At 48.5% G+C, this 20301-nt stretch overlaps 3 protein-coding genes across 6 annotated transcripts; 2 read left to right on the plus strand and 1 right to left on the minus strand.

Annotated features, from left to right (window-relative positions):
• On the plus strand, positions 1-8513 carry brap (BRCA1 associated protein). The gene is made up of 13 exons (XM_086053508.1): positions 1-415; positions 1545-1706; positions 2156-2372; positions 2892-3081; positions 3678-3791; positions 3856-4004; positions 4684-4759; positions 4832-4970; positions 5732-5841; positions 5928-6017; positions 6113-6216; positions 7323-7462; positions 8114-8513. The coding sequence occupies exons 1-13, from the start codon at positions 337-339 to the stop codon at positions 8368-8370; spliced, it is 1827 nt and encodes a 608-aa protein (XP_085909634.1). The 5' UTR covers positions 1-336; the 3' UTR covers positions 8371-8513.
• Positions 8514-8646: 133 nt separating this feature from the next.
• Positions 8647-14633, plus strand: tor4aa (torsin family 4, member Aa). Of its 3 annotated transcripts, none has more exons than XM_086053511.1 (4): positions 8647-10551; positions 12088-12134; positions 12261-12740; positions 12859-14633. In XM_086053511.1, exons 3-4 carry the CDS (start codon positions 12261-12263, stop codon positions 13699-13701), a joined length of 1323 nt encoding a protein of 440 aa, XP_085909637.1. In that variant the 5' UTR covers positions 8647-10551; positions 12088-12134; the 3' UTR covers positions 13702-14633. The 3 variants fall into 3 exon arrangements, with proteins under 3 accessions (XP_085909637.1, XP_085909635.1, XP_085909636.1); XM_086053509.1 differs by having other exon boundaries at positions 10532-10665; XM_086053510.1 differs by lacking the exon at positions 8647-10551 and adding an exon at positions 10562-10665 and having other exon boundaries at positions 12072-12134.
• A 45-nt stretch (positions 14634-14678) lies between these two features.
• LOC147135904 (non-selective voltage-gated ion channel VDAC2) lies at positions 14679-20279 on the minus strand. Of its 2 annotated transcripts, XM_086053513.1 has the most exons (9): positions 20112-20279; positions 19521-19591; positions 18454-18503; positions 17151-17303; positions 17013-17065; positions 16685-16906; positions 15586-15736; positions 15453-15510; positions 14679-15277 (listed from the first exon to the last, which is right to left on the minus strand). In XM_086053513.1, exons 2-9 carry the CDS (start codon positions 19585-19587, stop codon positions 15186-15188), a joined length of 846 nt encoding a protein of 281 aa, XP_085909639.1. In that variant the 5' UTR covers positions 19588-19591; positions 20112-20279; the 3' UTR covers positions 14679-15185. The 2 variants fall into 2 exon arrangements, with proteins under 2 accessions (XP_085909639.1, XP_085909640.1); XM_086053514.1 differs by lacking the exons at positions 18454-18503; positions 19521-19591; positions 20112-20279 and adding an exon at positions 18261-18398.
• Between the last annotated feature and the right edge of the window lie 22 nt (positions 20280-20301).

Here is a 20301-nt window from a genome sequence, read left to right on the forward strand (position 1 = left end):
TGGCGATATTGTCTCGACGCCTTCTTTGAGCGAGCAGCCAGGAAAGAAGAAGACGTAGTTAAAGAGCTGCAGAAGCTTCCTGAAGTTTGCCAGTTACGTCTATGAAATATATCAACTTGGACGTCTATATTTTCTATATTTGCGCTTAAGTGTTTACTAAAAGTGTCTACTAGTCTTGCTTTGATGGGCCTGACTTCAATGTGAGCTCACTGGAGTTTAGAAGGCTACCTAGACAGCTAGTCTGTGAAGCTAGCTGTCACCACTTGCTTGCCTGGTTTTGCTTTGCTTTGTTTTGTTTTGCTTTTGTCTACTCGTGTCTTTCTGAGGACAAAACACATGAGCGTGCCTCTGGTGGTCATCCGCTTGGAAATTGCCGACCAGTCTCCAGCCCCGCAAGGCTTTCGCTACTCAGCCGGTGAGTACGCAAGCGCAAGGCCACGCACAACATTGTTAGCCGCCGGCCGGCCGGCTAGCGAGCTGTGGCTGACGACTGTCGCATCGCACGTATTTACACTATTCCAAGTTCAAAACCTCTTTATGTTTCTTTTTGAGTTAACATGAATACGGGAAAACGAAGGGAATTAAATTAGGTCTGAATTAAACAAAAAAAAGCAAATACTTTATTTGCAGAGCGCTTTAAAACCCACCCTAGCTGCATACAAAGTGAAAGTGCCAAACAAGTAAAAATTAGACGTAAAAACAAAGACGGCGAAAACAAATATCATGTAGCTGTATTTCAGCTGTTGTATAATGAAACATTTCCTCATTTTACCACTCACTAATCATATTCAAATGTATTGCAAATACATTAGCAAAATGAACAATTTCGGTTGACAAGCAGGTTATCATAATAAATAAGTTTTTTAATTATTGTAAATAACAGAAGAAAAAGGCCAACTATTTAGTTTGCATATTCATTTTTTACCTAAACTTATTTTTAGTGAGAAAATGGGAAATTATTAGTAAAAGCAACAATTTTACATTTTTTTCATTTTCTTTTGTAAAATGGCTGCTTAATTGAACTTGTAAACAATAAAATGAATCGTAAAATGAGCACATTACGTTTAGACCAATATTTTTTAAATTATTTTTTTCAAATAGAAATGGATAAATATATGTCAAATCAACACTTGCTAATACTGTAACATTTTCTCCCATTCATCATATTAATTTGTAAAGAAGTACAAATAATTAAATTTGTGACTACAATAAAAAGTCAAATGAACAATTTTACATCCACTTCATGTTTTTATTTAATTGAAGAATTGATGACCCCAGTTGACATGTGTTTTTGTTGTATTATATAAGTAATTGAATTATATTACAACTTGAAAATGAGTATTGAAATGAACAATTCTTAATACACTTTTCTTTGGGGGGGGTCGGGTGGTATCCGACCAGTTTCTCCTCTTTTTTTCTTTTTTTAAAAAAAAAACAATGATGACCCTCAAGCGCAATGTTTGCACAACGCTGCACCAGCTGCTCAACTTGACTTTTCCTGCCTTGCGTCGCGGTCATTTTACACGTCTTGCTTCTGCACGCAGTGGGCGGCATGTCCGAGGAGCAGCTTCAGGACAAATCTTTGGGCCTTGCCCGGCTGACCCTGAGCGGCAAGTCTGAGTCGGAGAGGAGCGCCGTGTTGCACCAGCACATGGGCAGCAGATCCATGGGAGACATGGTCATCGAGACTTTTGAACCCAGCCCAGGTGACACCCTCTCCGCACCGTTTTTACGTCATTTTTTGTTCTGTTTCTTGAAGCTCGCTTTACGTTGATGCCCTGGCATGTGGGCTAGGAGAGCCACATGACAGTCAAACACAAAATGACAACACTCACTCGGCTCACTAGAATGACCGGCCAACCCCACTGACTCCAGCTCTATGAGGCCACGCCTCTTTAAGGAAGGCACACAACACATTCTTCAGCAGATTTGTGCTAATTTGATGTGAAGGTGGCTGCTGGTTGTAGTTTTTTGTTGTTGTTTTTTTTGTGTCCTCCACACCAGCGGGTGGTCGCTACCTCGAAGCTTTGCGCTTTCTTTGTTGATCAAATGAGGCAGTCGCGCCAATTAGAGACGAGTTTTCAGTCAAAGGTTGGCCAACGGGGCAGGAAGCAGCATGTGGCTTCTTAAGGTTCCTGAGCTTTTGCGTGTCTAGACAAAGGCGGCGGCGGCGGGTGGGAAGATCCAGCAAGTCATGCGGAGGACAAGCAGGTGGACGCGGCAGCGGCGTTGGCTCCGGCTCCGGCGTTGGTTCCGGCCCCGGCTCCGGCTCCGGACTCGCCCTCCAAGCAGCTGCCTCAGCAAATCTCCTTCTTCAGCGGGAACCCGTCGGTGGAGGTTGTGCACGGGATCATGCACCTCTACAAAACCAAGTCAGACACGCACACACTTGCTCAAGTTGGACTATGCTAGCATCACGCTCACTAACTTCTGCTTCTGTGCCGCTTCGTCTCCTTTCCCTTCTCATCCTTTTGGTCTTCTCTGTTCCGTCCCTTCTCATTCTTCTGCCGCGTCACTCCTCATTCTTGATCGTTTTTTTTTTTTTCCTCCTTGAACTCCTCCTCTTGTTCTCCTGCTAAGCCAACTTCCGCTCCTCCTCTTCCTCGTTGCCTTCCTTCCTCTCCTTCTTCTCCTCCTCATTCTTCTCCCTGTAATCCTCATTGCCTCCTCCTCCTCCTCCTCCTCATTTCCTTTCATTTTCTCCTTCTACTCATTCTCTTTACCCTTCTTCTCTTCACCTTCCTCTACCGCCTTCGCTCGCCCTCCTTTTGCTTCTTCCCCTTTGTCGCCCCTTCCTCTTCTTTCCCCAATTCCTCCTCCTCCATTCTTGTCCTCCTCGTTGCTCCTTCCCCCGTCATCCTATTCTCGCTCCTCTTCGGCGGCCCCCGCAGCAAGATGACGTCGCTGACTGAGGAGGTGGTGCGCAGCGCCATGGTGTGCATCCTGACGGTTCCTGCCACCATGACCAGTCACGACCTGATGAAGCTGATGGCGCCCTTCAACGACGTCATGGAGCACATGAAGATCATCCGAGACTCCACCCCTAACCAGTACATGGTGCTCATCAAGTTCAACACGCAGGTCGCCACAGCCACACTGACGCACGGAGTTTGCCTGTGTGTATGCACGTGTGTGCGTGTGTGTTTGTCCATCTGCTTTGGGTGTGTGTCCACAAGCGTTTATACGTTTGTCCGTGTGTGCGTGCCCAGACCACGGTTATGATAGCTAATGAAATAACCGAAGCTAAAAAGTCTTTGACAAATGAAATGAAATGATCGTGACTGTTTTGTAACCAACTCTCATGACATTTTATATTCATAAAACTAAAATTATAGCGGGAACATCCTTTGTTTTAGTCTTGGTCAATTCCTCCAAAACATCATCTTTTCAGGTTCTTTTGAATTTTCGGATTACACTATGGCCGGACAAAAGAAGGAAGGTCAAGCAGTCGTCTGTGAATTGTAGTTTACTTTTCTTTATTACGCAATTCTTGGTGGCGTTTGCTTTCACTCAACAAATACTCCATAGAAAGTCAACAAAAACACAGCATTTTTGAGACAGTCAAAACAAACAAATCCACTCTAAAAGTGAGGTAAAACCAACTGAGTTTAAAAAAAAAAAAAAAAAAAGTCAGACGCGTAATAAAAAAAAGCCAAACGATTGTAACCCCGGTTCAGGCGGACGCCGACAGCTTCTACGCGACATGTAACGGCCGCCAGTTCAACTCCATTGAGGAGGCGGTGTGTCAGCTGGTCTACGTGGAGCGCGCCGAGGTCATCAAGTCAGAGGAGGTGCGTGGCCGCCGGACGCGTGGCTTCAATGCTGGCCGCCATCTTGCCCGTGCGCTTCCTCCAGGGCGCCAGTTTGCCCGTGATGGAGCTGACGGAGCTTCCCAAATGCACCGTGTGCCTGGAGCGCATGGACGAGTCGGTCAACGGCATCCTCACCACGCTGTGCAACCACAGCTTCCACAGTCAGTGTCTGCAACGATGGGAGGACGCGTCGTAAGTGGCCGCCTTCATTGAGCATACTTACACATGTTCCTTCTTCGCAGACAAAAGGCCTTGTTGCACAGACAAGTCATTTTGTCTGTTTCTTAGCTGGGAAGAAAGTTGCTAGTCACCTTAATCGGCAAATTCTCGCTTGAATCGTCAACAGAGTTGCTCATTTGGCAGGACTGACCGTGCGTTGCTAAACGAGCTCCTCTTTGCAGCCGTGTCGTTAGTGTAAGCGGTGCACATCAGCGGGGGAGGCTCTAAAATATTGATTGAGGCGTCAGGAAAAACCCCGACATAGCAAAATGGGTCAGAAGTCGCACCGGTAAGTAGGACTGTGCGATTAATCGAAATTCAATTACCATTATTACACTCCATAAAATTGGCAAAATCGTAAAAAAAAGAAGCCGATTATTAATATGCATTTATACCCAACGCACAAGGAAATCATTCTGCACCTTTTCTCATTCAATAATAACCAGGTTGTTTCGAACTTATATAATTATAGTGTTTCAACGGAATGTATTTTATATTTTTAAACATTTTGTTGTTTTGTACCGTGATTTCAATTATTGTCCAAATAATCGAAATGTATTTTTTTTTTTTTCAAAATCGAGCAGCCCTACTCTACTGGTAGGTTTCGAGATGGTCAATAACGGTTGTATTTTTTTTTGTCATCTGCCTGCAGGTGTCCCGTGTGTCGCTACTGTCAAACTCCCGAGCCAGTGGAAGAGAACAAATGCTTTGAGTGCGGCGTGCAGGAGGTGAGGCCCAAGATTGGGCGGCGCGGCGCGCCTCGCTTTTGCTTTAACCTTTGACCCGTTGGCACGCGGCAGAACCTGTGGATCTGCCTGATCTGCGGCCACATCGGCTGCGGCCGCTACGTCAGCCGCCACGCCTACAAGCACTTTGAGGAGACGCAGCACACGTACGCCATGCAGCTCACCAACCACCGCGTCTGGGACTACGCCGGAGGTACCAGCCCGCCCGCCCGCCCGCCCGTCCGTGTTCAGTGACGCCAATCACGGGGCACGTTCACATTCAACCTCATTTATAGAGCCCTTTTAACGACGACCGTAGTCGCTCAGGCGGTTAAAGCGGTCGATTGGTAACACGCAAACAAACGCAACAAAACGCCAAAAACAATGGCCAATCTTGGGCTGAGTGGAAAGCCAAAGAATGATGGCAATGAAAGTGAAGAATAAAAACAGACTAACGGAAACGACAATGTGCGTTTATAAAGCTAACTGTAATTATAGCAAAAATGTCCGTCCTCTGTCAGTTAATTTCATACATGAACTTTCGGGGCTTATTTCAAATGTAGTTTTGCAGTTTGGCCGCACAGAAAAAGGAAGGTCCAACAGTCCTTTGACAATTGTAGCTTACGTGATTACACGATACTTTGTCAACCTTTTTCCTTTTATCTCGCCCCGGCAAATGCTCCGTATCGTCGCTGTCCAATTTCGGAACATTTTTTTTGTCATTTTCACGTTTATACGATGCGCGTAACGCGGAAAAATGAGAACATTGAAAAAATGTGTTTTTCACAGGACAACGACAACATATTGAAATAAAACAACTCATATTAAAATGCCTTAAAGTTCATAAAAATGAACAAACCTGCTCTTAAAACTAATTGAATAAAAACATTTTTAAAAACTCAAAGCCTAATAAGAAATAAAAATTAAAAAAAAAAAACCTAACCATAATGAAAAATCCCAAACAATTGTTGTCAGACAATTACGTCCACCGACTGGTGGCGAGCAAGACGGACGGCAAGATGGTCCAGTACGAGTGCGAGGGGGACACCTGCCAGGCCGAGAAGATCGACGCCCTGCAGCTGGAGGTAACGTAAGGCCGCCCCTCTTTCCGCCTTCGACGCCGTCACGCTAAGGGCCGGCCGGCCGGCCGCCCGCCGCCGTTCTCTCGCAGTACTCGTACCTGCTGACCAGCCAGCTGGAGTCGCAGCGGGTCTACTGGGAGAACAAGATCGTTCATCTGGAGAAGGAGACGGCCCAGGAGGTGAACCGCCACATTTGTCGTCGTCATCCTTGTCATCCTTGTCGTCGTGGCCGTTGGGTGCCACTCACCTGTGCGTGCCTGCGTGCCTGCGACAGATCAATAACATGAAGGCAAAGTTTAAGGACACTCTGGAGCGCTGCGACAACCTGGAACGCCGACTGGGAGAAATCAGCAAAGACAAGCAGAGCACGGAGAAGAAGTAAGCGCCCACCGACCTTGCCCATAAATGTCAAAATTGTGATATTCCGCACACAAAAAAATGCTGGCTTTGGACATTCATCGGAATTTGGGGTTTGAAATCAATCGGACCGGTTTGCAGAAATGCCTACCGTATTTCCCGGACTGTAAAAAAAAAAAAAAAAAAAATGAGCATAAGGCCGCTCCGTTATATACGCCGCACCTACCGTTGTTGGAAAATTTTGACAAAATTCACTGCATTTGCAGAACGATTTTGAACTGTAAATGTATGGGTTTACAGTTTTGGATTTGACGGATCGACACCTCTGTTACGCCGCGTTGCGAACCCCTCGACATGGTTCCCATCCTGCTGAATACGTGCTGTACAACAAATTGATCTTGAAAAATGCAAAATGAAGAATAGGTACCCGGCTGCAGACTCCGACGGAACGTTTGCTAATAACTACATTCGAGTTTTCATTTTTCTCACAAAATGGACAAAATGCCGGAGTACATTTAATCCAAAAGGTACGATCCTGCACTTTTAAACGCTCGTCGTCGTCGAAAATGGCACTGTTGCTGCCGCTTCTTCTTTATTGTCTTCGACTTCTTTTCAAAACAAAGAAAAAGCACGGTCGCCGGAGGTGATCATGCCTTAACTTTGTCTTTGCACAATACCATCCGCACGGTCCTTTGGATAAAATGCAACGCGGGATTCTAGTGAAGGGAAGCTGTTTGAAGGCAATACGAATTGGCATAATCGTACAAAAACCTTCATATGCATTTATATCCACAGAAGGAAATCATACTTGAATTTATACATCTGCATTTTGTATTTTTAAAATATTTTCTAATTTGATCAATTTTGTTTGTTCCCAAAGGAACTTGCATTTGACGTTGAAACAATTTCTAGTTTTGTACCCAACACTAAATGCTTTGAATCATCGTGATTTCACTAATATCCCAAATAATCACGATTCACATTTTTTTCATAATCGAGCGTGCCTAGTTTGGCGGGAGGCTACAACTTATGAACACAGCTGTTTCCCGTACTCTCCTTTTCTCTCTGCCGCAATGAACTTCACATTGGAATTACGGTTACCAGAAGTTGTTGCGCTTGGTGCGCAGGTGCACGCAGCTGAGCGGGCGCGTGATGAAACTCAGCCAGGAGCTGAAGGAGGAGCAGGAGATGAACAAATGCCTGCGGGCCAATCAGACGCAGCTTCAGACCCGACTGGCCGACGAGGAGCGCCGAGCCAAAGAGAGCGGTGACGCACGCACGCACGCACCATGTAGTGACAAAGTATCTGAATTGCCACACTACAGCGATACCATATCTTCGGAACCAATTTACAACCTTTGAGCGTTCCGTTCATAGTGCCATAAAACGGCAGTTCCATGACATCTGCGTCCGTCAATACGATTACACTTAATCACCATTCAAATATGCGCACTGTTTTTGTTTTTTGTTTTTAATAACGCCCCTGAAATTGTCAGTTGAATTGAATAATTCCTCGAAAATTTAGGAATTGTTAATGCAACGAAAGATGTCTCGGTCATCAAATGGAGTGTTCAAGAGTGACATTTTAAATATAATGCCACGAAAATTGTTAACCGCTCACTCACTGAATTTACAGCTTGTCATTCAAATGTCTTAGTCGATTTTCCGGATGAATAATTTTTTGTCATTGAATTTAGCATTTAATCGTGGCTTTTTAATAAGGGAATTATTGATGTCATAGTAGTTGAATTTGGAGGGTCAAAAGAGTTTGATTTTCTGTTGACGAATTTAGAGTGTTGAATATTAATGGCCAGAAAATTGTCCAAGGCCTTCCCGAAAGAATGTCATGGGTGCGCCTCATGCGCTGCGGTATGCAAATGAGGGCGCGCCGCTGAAGCCGTTTCGGCGTTGCGTCCAGGCGAGCAGAGGGACCAGGCCGAGGCGGTGCTTCAGGAGCAGCTGCGCGACGTCATGTTCTATCTGGAGACGCAGCAGCACATCCAGCATCTTTCCGACGAGGCGCGCAACGAAATCCAGGAAGGCCAAATCAACATCCCGGCGGGACCCGCCGCCGCCAACGCCGACGACAACAACGGTGGCGGCGGCCCCGCCGACCCCGCCTCTGCTGCCGCCGTCGTCAGGGGGAGGAGGGGCCGTGGCAGGAAGAGGAAGTAGAAAGGCTCTACTTTCAAGCATGTAAATACAACTTTTCTAAATCTATTTATGAGGCTTTTGACGCAAAGACACCAGATCCTGCTTTTCCTCGTCCGTGCCTTTCACGCCGTCTCGACTGCTTTCGCGCGGCAAAGCCACATTTCCCCTTTGAGATGAATGGAAATGTCGCGAATCCATTCGAGTCCCTCGAAAGGGCGCCGCGACGCTTTGGCCGCATGTTGTATAGCGAGACAAATGGCACTGTATTGTGTAAGAACACATTCAACCTCAATTAATAAAGACGATGTAAAAGTAATTCGGTGTCGTTACTGTCCAGAAAGTCAAACGGCTTTTGTGTATGTACCTTTTACGGTAGGGCTGAATTGCATTTTGATCCCGAGCATCATTTTGGCTCCCATGATGAAATGGACGCGATACGTACTTGATAAATGCGACCTTAATTACGCGCTTCCTCAAGCGATGCGGTCAGCAAACCAGCAGGGGGCGAAAGCGTGCTTAAGGCTTCATGAAATCACAAGCGAGCGCACCCCGCAGCCGCAGCCTCAAGTTACTCGGCCGAGTGATGACGGCGAGAAGGGAGGACCGCACAAATGCCAGATGAGATGAGAAACCGTTCACATATTGCTTGGTGTAAAGTAATGCAGAAAAAAGACGTTTTCCTAACATAACAATTGTAGTTGCAATATTGAGCAAAAGAATTGTGATCAGCGTTTTGGCCGTAATTGTGCCGTGCTACTTTATACTCTCCTATATGACCTATTCGATAGCTACGCTCGTTGTGCTGTCACTGCGTTCATCGATTGATGAATTGGATTAAAACAAATATTTTCCATTCTTTTATTTAAAAAAAAAAAAAAAAACGACCTTTTTTTGTTGTCTTTGCAAAAACAAATGAATTGATTCACTTCCTAGTAGATCTTGTTTTACAAGTAAAGGCAAATGTTTTATTTATAAGACTTTGAAAGCAAGATTGACTATTTCAAAGTACAGTGCAATTAACATGCCAAAGTAATTGCCATTCGGAGATCTAATGATAAGAATCTCCTGCGTTCCATAAGGCCATTTCACATGTTTTAGTGGTGAAATCAAGTTGAATAGACAACTTTAAAACAAATTTGATAGATTTGGCTTTTAACAAGGCCACTAAAAATGTTGGATGGTTTTGCGCCGATGTTTGCCAAGAACTTGCATGGGAGTCACTTTGAGATGAATGCATGAGGCGTGTCCTCTTTGGCGACTTTACAACTTTTAGTGGCGCACACGCAAATGCCGTCCAGCTTCACATTTACATCTCTCTCTCTCTCTCTCTCTCTCACACACACACTCACAATACCATGCACAAACGTAAAACAACAAAAATGCTGATGGCACTCTGCCGCCTTGAGAGCAAATTGGAATCGGATCGGTTAGAGAAACAGTCCCACTGAAATGAATGGAAATGCCCCTCATCTGTTCCCCACCGCCCCCCCGAAAATGTTTTTGTTTTCTTTAACAGTTATAAGGCTCCATCCAGTATGTGTAACTTGGCCACAGGGGGGCAGCATAACGCAGACATGTTTAGGTCGACGCCTTGAAGGGACTCAGTAAGGTGCAGTCATGTTAGCCGTTCTTTGCAGAGGATAAAGACTCTATACTGAGAAGTATTGTTGCATGTTGTTTAGTCTTGAACATATTGCTCCGCCGTTGCTTATTAATGCCGTAATCAATGCCAGTTATCTTGGCCTGCCTACGTTGCTTCCCGTTATGTGTTAGCATTAAGCTAGCAGGCTTTTATCTGCCAAACTGCCGCTTGCTGTATGTCTCCAAAAATGCCACAATTGGGTCGCTTGAAAAGTCCCGCGGACCAGCGGCATCGATTGCGAAGGCCCCGGCCAGAGTGCATTGACATGGTGACGCGCGAATGCCGACATTTGATTGGACAAAAACAACAAAGTTAACATCCACAAGCGTGAAGAAAAATGCTACCAAATGAACACAATAGACTGTTGGAAATAAATACATTTTTAAAATTTAGGTCATGGACGTAGTTCGGTGTTTGGAATCATGTTTCTTTTTTTTTTTTGTACTTTTTTCCCCCCCCTTTTTTGCTGACTGTGTTTTCCATTAGGTGGAACAAAAGAAGGAAGTGTTGTAATGTGCTGTCATATGAGAGCAGGATGAAGGAGGCGGAGCTGCAAGCAGGTCTCTCTCTCTATCACACACACACACACACACACAAAGTTGGTTGGTGCACACAATGGACTTTAGTAGTGCAGCAGTGTAGTAGTGCAGGCGAGCACATTGAACACATCAGAGGTGAGTCCTGTTTTTTTGGGGTTTTTTTTTGGTGGGCTTGCACATTCAGGTGGTGCGTTGTTGGGTGTGAAGGTTTGTTTGCGTGTGTTGAGGAAGGAGGGAGGGAAGGGAAGGGAGGAAGGAGAGCCGGCAGGCGGCCGTTTGGAATGCGGCCTCCTCGTCAGGTCTGTGCTTGCGGCAAGCCGAGAACGAGGCCGTCGCATGCCTTGAATTTCTTGTCGGTCTCTCGCTCGAGACACTTGTCCGTCTTGGTCCACCCCGGCGTCTCCTCTCAACGGCGCCCGGTCTCGTTTCCGTTGCCCGAATATTTTGCGTCGGGGTCTCGCTGGCTGGAGCCTTTCCAAGGAGGAGCCGTGTCGGTGGTGGCTTGACGCACAGCGCCGGTCGCATGAGAAAGTTGATTCAGGCAGGAAGGAGATGCTGTCCGAGTCGCCGCTTCCCTCACTCGCTCCTCCGCCAAAAATGACAGAAGGCAATTTGTCATGACGCAATCAACACGAGCCATCTGTTCCGAGGAGTGACACCTGTTTCTTGTATTTTCAACACCCGGTCCAGAGTGAAGGGAAGAATTTTTTTTTTTTTTTTTTTTTTTTTTTTTTTAAAGGGGAAATCAACCCAAACCTATTTTTTTCAAGAATATGTTCCCAGCAGGCCCACTAGTCGAAACACGGCATTCTGATTCATTTTGCGTTTGTGGAATATAAATTAAGCAGCAAAATCCAGCCCTTTTTAGCCATCTCCGGGGGCGGCCATTTTGTCTTCTGTCGACTGAAAATGACATCACAACGACCAATCGCATATGACCTGTTTTCTGAAATCCGAGCCGTGATTGGTCGTTGTGAGCGGTTTTGATGTCATTTTCAGGGGACACAAGACAAAATGGCCGCCCCCGGAGATGGTTAAAAACAAGTGGATTAACACTTATTCCACCAAACGCAATATTGATCAGAATGCCCTGTTTCAACTCGAGGGTCTGCTGGGAACATAATCTTGACAAAAAATGTTAGGATTGACTTCCGCTTTAAGGTTAAACAAAGTCATAAAAGTGGTTTAAACAATGTCACACTTGATTTGTAAGTTGTGCAACATTTCATTCAAACGAAAGCAGCAACAGGCCAGCTGCCAGGAAGGAGCTGTGCGTCTGTGTCTGTGTGTGTGCGTGTGCGCACACGCATCACAGCAGGAAGTAGCTGGTGTCATCATGACAGAGAGGCCAAAAGTGTGTGTTTGTGTGCGTGTGTGCGTGTGCGCGTGCGCGTGTCACTGCAGGAAGTGGCCAGTGTCATCATGGTGGAGAGGCCAAAAATGTCCGTGTGTGTCCTGTTTAACTCTTGGCGTGTAGTGTGTGTGTGCGTGTGTGTACATCAAAGGACACCAAACGGCACCAAAATGTTGTCAACGTACAGGTTCTGTGACTGGCAGGTTAGCTGGCTCGCCGGAAGGTCACCTCTCCCGACGGCCAATCAGAGGTGAGCTTACTGGCCGGGCCTCGTGCTGACTGCGAGCGGAGGATAAAGTTCCTTTGCGATTATTGTCACTGTCGGGACTTTGGGGCTCGTCCCCCCACGGTGAATGATTTCATCGTTCTCGGGCAGATGACGGATCAGGACAGCAGCTCGTCGGCCTCCCGCACGGAGGAGGACGAGGAGCCGGAGGAAGATGAGGAGGAGGAGGAGGAGGAGGAGGAGGAGGAGGAGGGCGGCGGCGACGGCGGCGGCGAGAGCAAGGCCAAGACGGGCTCGTCGGCAAGCGCCAGCTTCTCGGGCGTGTCGTCCACGCTGCGCGCCGTCATCCGCATCAAGCACAAGTACCAGGCCCTGAAGAAACGGCGGCAGGAGATGGCGCTGGCGGCGGCGGCGAGGGGGGGCCTGCCGGGGGCCCCGGCCCGCACCAGCCCCAAGATCTTCACCTTCGACGCCGTCCCGGCGCTGGCGTCCTGCTCGCCGCCCAGGAAGAAGAGGAAGAGAAAGAGGAGGGTGCTCTACCCCAACCGGAGGCGGCGCAAGGCCCCCGGACAGGAGCACAGCCCGGCAGAGTTTTGTCTCTACCTGCTCAGCGCCATACTCTTTGTGCAGGTGAGCGCACGCGCCGCACCGGCTGCACCCAACCGCCACCGCCAGCCCTGCTGACTCGTACAAAAGTCAAACCGCAAAGCTAGCGCCCGTCCCAGTAAAGTAACTGCTTGTGCGTCAGGTGTACAACGCCATCGAGAACCTGGACGACCACGTGATCCGCTACGATCTGGAGGGTCTGGAGAAGACTCTGCGCAGGGAGGTGTTTGGCCAGCAGGGGGCGGTGGAGGCGCTCATGTGGCACCTGAAGGACTTCCTGTCCACGTACGTGCACAACAGGCCCCTGGCGGTGTCTCTGCACGGGCCCTGCGGGGTGGGCAAAAGCCACCTGGGGCGCCTGCTGGCGGGCCACTTCCGCTCGGCGGTGGGCGAGTCCCTGGTGCTCCACTACTTCACGCTGCACCGCTGCCCCCCGGAGGCGGACGCCCCGCGCTGCGCCCAGCAACTGGTCCGGCTGGTCACCGAGGCGGTGGAGCTGGGCGAGCGCCAGGAGAAGATCCCGCTCTTCGTGTTGGACGAGGCCGAGCACATGCGCGGCGAGATCCTCGACGCCCTGCTGGGCCTGCTGGGGTCGGCCCGGGCCAACCAGTTCCTCAACGCCGTCTACGTGATCCTCAGCAACCTGGGACACGAGCACATCACCAAGCACCTGCTGCACAACGTCTCCGGTCACGCCGGCCGCCGCAACCAGCTGACGCGGGACCTGACGCCCGCGCTGCGCCGCCACCTGGAGGGCCGGCACCCGCTCTGGGCCCAGGTGACCGTCGTGCCTCTGGGCCTCCTGGAGCGAAGTCACGTGGCGGAGTGCTTTATGGACGAGATGAGCCGAGAGGGATTCTACCCGGACCGCGCCCACATGGAGCGGCTGGCGGCCGAAATCCAGTACTACCCCGCCGCGGGGGGGGGGAAGGAGTATTCTGTCACCGGATGCAAGCAGGTGGTGGCCAAGGTCAACTTGCTGTGAGGGAACAGGACGGGTGGGGCAGGAGAGGACGCGACTGGGAAGGACGTAGTGGGGAAAGGGCGGGACACAAGAGCACAGCGGGACGGGACAAAAGGGGAAAGGATGGAGCGGACGGTGTGACGGTACGGGACGGAGAAAGGTGTCATGGAACAGGATGGGATAGGCGAGGACACGGCAGGACAGGATGGGAGAGGACCCACCAGGACGGTACCGTAGAACAGGACTGGAAGATGGCGCAGCAGGACAGAGCACAATCGGGTGGATGGGACAGGACATTACACATAAGGCGGAATGGATCAGGACTCCACGGGGACAGGGCAGGACGGGAGAGGACATGACAGGATGAGAGCGAGATGGAACAGGATGGGAAAAGGTAGAGCAGTGTAGGACAGGATTGTTTGATCTCCAACAAGTTCTCTGCTGGTTCACCGCAAACATCTGAAGTTAGCTTCTAGCTTCTAGCTTCTAGCTTCAAGCTTCAAGCGTCACTCACAATCTTGACAAATATCAACGCGCACGAGAAGGACACCAGCTTCCGATTGTCATTGATCGTTGTGACTTGAAGTCAAAGTGAAGGACAAACGGGAAGCTCATTTTGGGAAGCTTTCCGCTATGCGAGGCTATGCTACGTTAGCAGCTAGCTCAGTGGCAATTTCCCATCTTCTTACATTAACAGCCAAAGAAGTAAACACTTCACACAAATTTCCTTTTGTGGCATTCGACCCGTTTCAAAGGAACTGCTCATCTACTCAAGTGTTGTAAAATCAGGCAAAAATCAAACATTTGGAGGGCTCATGTGTGTGCTAAAGCTGCACAAGAACATCTTCATTCTTGAGCGGGGATTTATTTTCAAACGTCCAAGGATAAAAATGCTTTACAATGATGTCTGGAAGTTGATTTTAAAAAAAAATAAATAAAATTTTGCCACCGCGTGAGATGACTGATGCACGGCGAGAAATTAGCGACACAAAGAGCACTTTTGTTTTAAATATATTTAATAATATAATTGCCCTAGTTGACATGGAAAAATGAGGTCTAAGTGCCAATGACGACGACAACACACACACACAAAAAAACGGGAGTGTTTTGAGGGGCCACGAGGACCGCGAAAAGTGTTTTTGTGCAGCGCAGGCGTCGTTTGAGTAGACCAAAACAATCCTAGCGAAAAGCAAACTACGCTAAATGGTAATCATAACAAGCAGAGGATGGCGCCGCATTGTTTTCAGCTAGCGGCGACTCTCACGCTTTGTCCTACGGCCCGGTCGTCACGGCGACCCTCCACAGGAAGTGACACAACTTAACACTCACGCAGTCAGTCCGAGTCCTCAGCGAGGAGCAAGCGGCAGCGCCGCAACAACAACAACAACAACAATCATCATCATCATCATCATCATCTCCACGGTCAACATGCTCGCGTGTGATTGGTGGGGCGTGTGGGGGAGGAGCTACGTGGCGGTGCCCTTTTCTTCTTTTCTTCTTCTTTTCTATGCCTCCAGCTCAAAGCCCATGCCCACCTTGTGACCGCCGGCGTTGAAGTTCTTTCCGTCGATGAGCGCCGACAGCGTGACCTTGACGCCTGCCAGGGCAGAGGGACGCGTTAGCCGCAAGCTAGGCTAACGCACTTCGGCGCCGGTGACTCCACCCATCGACGGCGAAGCAAAATAACCCGTCCGCTCGCATTCAAGTATGGTCTCCAATTTTTTTTTTTTTTGGAGGACTTAAAAAATGTGCGTTTGTGTGGAGGTACTCGCCCGCTCGGAGGCTCTGAGTGTATCCCACTCCGATGAGACTTGCGTTGTTGACTTTGGCCTGCGTGACGGGGGGGTGCGAACCAGGCGGTTAGAACAACGGCAATGCGCGTCATCCCCGCGCGCGTCGACTTACCGACACCGAAGTGTCGGCGTCCACTTTGTACTTGGCGGCGATGCCGAAGCGGGTGTTGTTGCTGCCGGCGGTCCAGGCCAAAGTGACGGCCGTCTCCAGCGAGTCGTCCACTTTCTGGTAGATGGAGCCGCCGAACTCTGTGCCGTCGTTACTGAGACGCAAACAAAAAAAAAAACCTGAGCGACCGCCACTGTCATTGCCGTGAGTTTTTTTTTTCAAACTTGTGCTACGCCGTCCCTCGAAATGCCTGATCGGAATAAAACCGCTTCATGTACGCACCCCGTGCGGAATCTTCGGACCCCATCGAGCCCATTCCCATCGAGATTTTATTCCGGACGACAGAGCTAGTTCATGCCGATTGGTAATCCGATGGCCGCGCACGCGGAACCCGTTTATTCCGACGTTTTGGAACAGTCCGTCTTTGCTGCGCATATCTGCGACGTCAGTATTAGGGGGGAGTATTGTTGCAATACAATACGTATCACGATACTTGGGTCGCGATACGATATCGCGATACTGCGATATCACGATATTGTGATGTTCTACCCGGTTAATATCAAAATGACATGTAGAGATGAGAAATGGAAGTTGCTGTATATGTTAATCAGAAGATATTGATCAGAGGACAAATTGAGTCAAAACTATTTGCTTCCTATTTATTCTTCGTGCTTTCGCACATTTTCTCTGGAAAAAAAGAAAATGGAGTGTTACACACTGCCATCATTAAATCGATATTAGAAGCTGAAAAATGGATATTATATTTGGCGGCCGAAAATTGCAATATATAGGCAAATGGATTTTTTTCCACACCCCTAGTCAGTATACACCTTTCTGTTAAACCCGGAAGCTGTTATTTTGTTTGTTGTTTGGAAGAAAAAAAAATAGCGGCGCTAGCGAAAGACGTGGCGGGCACAAGAATAAACTGGTCCATTTGCAACTCCCATTAGGAAGCGTTAACTCGACGCAAGGGCGCAAACGGGGAGAATAGGCAAAATACCGCTGACGCTTAAAGTCCAAACGGACGGAGCCATGCTTTGTTGACGCGGAAGTGGCTCGCTCCGGCTTCTTGTGCGCCGAGGCCACACGCGGGCTCACTCACACGTTGGTGTGCAGCTGGAAGTCTCCGGCCTTGTAGCCCAGCGCAAAATTGTTCTGCGCCAGTTTGGACTTGGCCGTGTCGAAGGCCATCTGGTAGCCGGCCAGCCAGCCCTCGTAGCCCAGCACGGCGGCGGCGTGGACCACGGGGCCCTCCAAGTCCACGTCGCAGCCCAGGTTGACGTAGTCGCGCTTGTAGCCCGTCTTCAGCTTGCCGCTCTTCTTGCTGGAACAGACGAGCCGCAAGACGAGCGCTTTTTAGAACGGCCGCAATGCCGGCAGAACAAAAAAGCAAAACAAAAAATAAACTAACAAAGCCGACGTGCTCTCACCCCGTGTTTGGAACAAAAGACGTGTCCAGCGCCACCTTCAGGCCTTGAGTCAGCTGCCGGCAAACACAAGTGAAGGCGACACCTTTATCAAAGCGTACACGCTAGCACGCTAGCGCCCGCGCAGGCGACGGGCCTCACCTGGTCCTCCAGCGTGACCTCGGTAGCCAGCGTGTTGTCGGTGTTCCACTTTTGGTTGACGCTCAGGCCCAACTCCTTCATCTTGTATTTGGTCTCCAGGCTGCCCGACGCTTTGCCCGAGTCCGTGTTGCTCGACCCGGACGTGTTGAATTCCTGTGCGTGCCCGCGCGCACACACACACACACGCAAAAGAAAGCTATCACACTTTTTAGACATCGCTACCACTCTTACGCAATTTGCTGCGACAATATTGCGTTACACGGTGCTGATAGGGTATGGGGGGGGGGGTTGATGAAATGAAAAAACACAAAATGTAAAACATAAACATTTTCTCATCAAGAGGCGGGCGTGTTGATTCACTCAACAATTTGATATTTTTTTTTACAAATATTCTTGGGTCCCTTCAGAGGCAGTCTGTAAATAAATAAAATGCTTCTTACTTGTAAACGTGCATTTTTAGAATAGAAATATGAAATACATGCATTTACTCACAAATTATATCACAGTCTTGGAGGGGAAGTCAAGCCAAACATATTTTTTCCAAAAATACGTTCCCGGCAGGCCCACTAGTTGAGACAAGGCATTCTGATCAAGACGGCCTTTGTGGAATACAAAGGAATCCACCCCTTTTAGCCTTTTCGGGGGGCGGCCATTTTGTCACTTCTGTCGCCTGAAAATGACATCCCAGATAACGACCGATCACGGCTCAGCTTCAGAAAACAGGTCAGCGCGTGATCGGTCGTTACCTGAGCGTCTGCGATGTCGTTTTCAGGCGACAGAAGTGACAAAATGGCCGCCCCCTGAGATAGCTAAAAACTGCACAAAGCATATTCTGGAAAAAAATATGTTTGGCTTAACTTAACTTTAAAGATTGCAAATAAGTCATTCTTCCGATATCTAGGGATGGTATTAAAAAGCTTTGGAAATTGCAAGTAGCTGAGTATTAACGAGTCAAAATTTCATGCAGATTAATTATTGTGGTTATTTATTCGGGGCAAGGCGTCGAATACAATGGAGGCCACAATGCGAGGAAAAACGAGAAAACAAAGATGAAGTGAATCAAATGATACGACGACGACGACGACGATGAAAGTCTCGCGGCTGTCTTACCATCTACGCGGCATGTCCGTCGAGGAGGGGGCGGAGTCAAGGAGAGGATTGGGGTGGGGGGCGGGGTTTGAAAGGGTATAGGGACAGAGAGCAGATAGACTCTCAGACACTCGTGATCATGCATGTTGGCGGGCGGAGTCACTTGCTGTCTGAAGCAAAACCAAAAAGAGGGCGAGGAAGACGAGACGCTCACCACGCCACTTTGAGATTTGGTCTTCAAGTCCAGCTTCACCAGTCCGAAGCCTGCAAGAAGGGACGACAAAATCGCGGGGTGTGAGTGAAAAACAACAACAACAAAAACCCAGCATTGAATCATTTGGAAGTCGTTTGCAGTTAGCTTAGCACATGCGCTAACGTTGACGTCGTCGGTACATTTAGTCGGGAGCCGGGTTATAATAGTTTGGCATTTTTGGTCACACTTTCTTTTTTCATTTTGACTTAATTTTTTTAATTAGTTTTTGGTGCAGGATTGTTATCAGTTTTTATTTTTTCAAAAATGCTTTGTTTTAGCTGATTTGATTAGTTACTTTTTTTTTTTTTTTTTTTTTAATATATGGAGTATTTGTCGAGCACAAGATTAAAAACAAACAAAAAAGGTCAGTAAGTATTGTGTGATATAGAAAAGTTATGAAACTTTCGCTAAAATTATAGTTTCAGTTTTTGCTTTTTAAAGAGCGGATTTTATTTCATTCCATGAACAGAAATGTTTTTTTCGTTCCCTTTTGTGAACAATTTTGTTAACCTCGGCCAGGAGTAGTAATATGTCACGTTGACGCTGTAGATGGAGTTAGTCGGGAGTAATAATGTGTCGCATTGACGTAGTCAGTCGAGTTAGTTGGAAGTAACAATGTGTCAGTAAAGGCAGTAGGGAATAATAACATTGTGTCACGCCGACGTGGTCGGCTGAGTTAGTCGGAAGCAAGCATACAACAGGTTGACATGGATGGTGGAGTTATTACACCGACATAATCGGAAGAGTGAGTAGACATAGTCAGTAGAGTTAGTGGGGAGTAACATTGTGTCACGTTGACTTTGTTCACATAGTTGAGTCAGGCTGTTGACCGTTCCGTCATGTTAGTCGGGAGAAAGAGTGTGTCACAGTGACACTCGGTCGCTCGGTAAGTCGAGTTAGTGAGGAAGGCCAATGTGTGACTTTGACCGCCTCTTGAGTTGAAGCCAGTCGACTTGTTGTGATCTTGCACCTTGCAACGGTTGCCTCAAGCAAATCGAGGCCAACACTGCACGGACTGATTGACTCACCGTAGCCTTTGCTGAAAATGTCCTTGGCAGCTTTGCCCAGGTCGGCGTAGGCAGGGGGCACGGCCATGATGCTGCAATGCAAAAGGCAACAAAGATAGCTTGGACAACACACAATCTTATCGCCGTGTCATGCGTGATTTGGAGGCCAATGGAAAGGATTCGGCGCTAATCCCGAATTTGTGCGCTGCACTTTGAACAAAAATGGTCGATGCAGCATCTTTACTGATGGACAAAGGGCACAAAGAGACAAACGGTGTGGGGGGTGGGGGGGGGGGGTCTGGGGGCACAAGGTCTGGGGGCACAACTGGGCTCCAACCAAACACGCTAGCCCACCAACGAGCCTCCAATTGCTGATGTCAAGGCCGCAATGAGATGCCAAGCGGAGCCGAAGAGAGGCGCGTATAAAAGACGGGATTAAACGATGCATGCCGGGCTAGCCATCGTTACATAATGCCAGCTAGCGTTAGCTCAATCTCCTTGGTCAGGGCGCTAGCCGAGCAGCTAACCTTGGATAGAAACGCGATCAAAGTGAGGTTAAATGTCCAGCGTGTGACAAGAAGACGCTAAAGCGTCCGCGCGGATGCTGCTCACCGATCCAAAGGGGCGTCGGCGGAGTCGGCCTGGTCCTGCTGGTCCTGCTGGTCCTGCTGGTGGCGTGAGGATGCTGAGCGGATTGACAGCTCGCTTCTTTTTCCGACGCCGTCACTAGACGCCAGGACTGTGAAGGAGACGCACGGCGCATGCGCCGTGGCGATGGCCAGTTCATACCGAAGACCCACTG

Source organism: Filicampus tigris, chromosome 15 (assembly GCF_054856515.1).
Source record: "Filicampus tigris isolate MCC_2025a chromosome 15, RoL_Ftig_1.0, whole genome shotgun sequence".
In the NCBI taxonomy this organism is placed as follows: Eukaryota; Metazoa; Chordata; class Actinopteri; order Syngnathiformes; family Syngnathidae; genus Filicampus; species Filicampus tigris.

What these genes read in the sequence shown, in the direction of transcription:
- brap (XM_086053508.1), top strand. Translation starts at nt 337, where the DNA reads ATGAGCGTGCCTCTGGTGGTCATCCGCTTGGAAATTGCCGACCAGTCT. An exon ending in CAACGATGGGAGGACGCGTC is followed by an intron (nt 4,005 to 4,683) that starts GTAAGTGGCCGC and finishes ATCTGCCTGCAG; the next exon opens with GTGTCCCGTGTGTCGCTACT. An exon ending in TCGACGCCCTGCAGCTGGAG is followed by an intron (nt 5,842 to 5,927) that starts GTAACGTAAGGC and finishes GTTCTCTCGCAG; the next exon opens with TACTCGTACCTGCTGACCAG.
- tor4aa (XM_086053511.1), top strand. Translation starts at nt 12,261, where the DNA reads ATGACGGATCAGGACAGCAGCTCGTCGGCCTCCCGCACGGAGGAGGAC. An exon ending in GCGCCATACTCTTTGTGCAG is followed by an intron (nt 12,741 to 12,858) that starts GTGAGCGCACGC and finishes CTTGTGCGTCAG; the next exon opens with GTGTACAACGCCATCGAGAA.
- LOC147135904 (XM_086053513.1), bottom strand. Translation starts at nt 19,587, where the DNA reads ATGGCCGTGCCCCCTGCCTACGCCGACCTGGGCAAAGCTGCCAAGGAC. An exon ending in CCAAATCTCAAAGTGGCGTG is followed by an intron (nt 17,304 to 18,453) that starts GTGAGCGTCTCG and finishes GGGCACGCACAG; the next exon opens with GAATTCAACACGTCCGGGTC. An exon ending in AGGTCACGCTGGAGGACCAG is followed by an intron (nt 17,066 to 17,150) that starts GTGAGGCCCGTC and finishes GTTTGCCGGCAG; the next exon opens with CTGACTCAAGGCCTGAAGGT.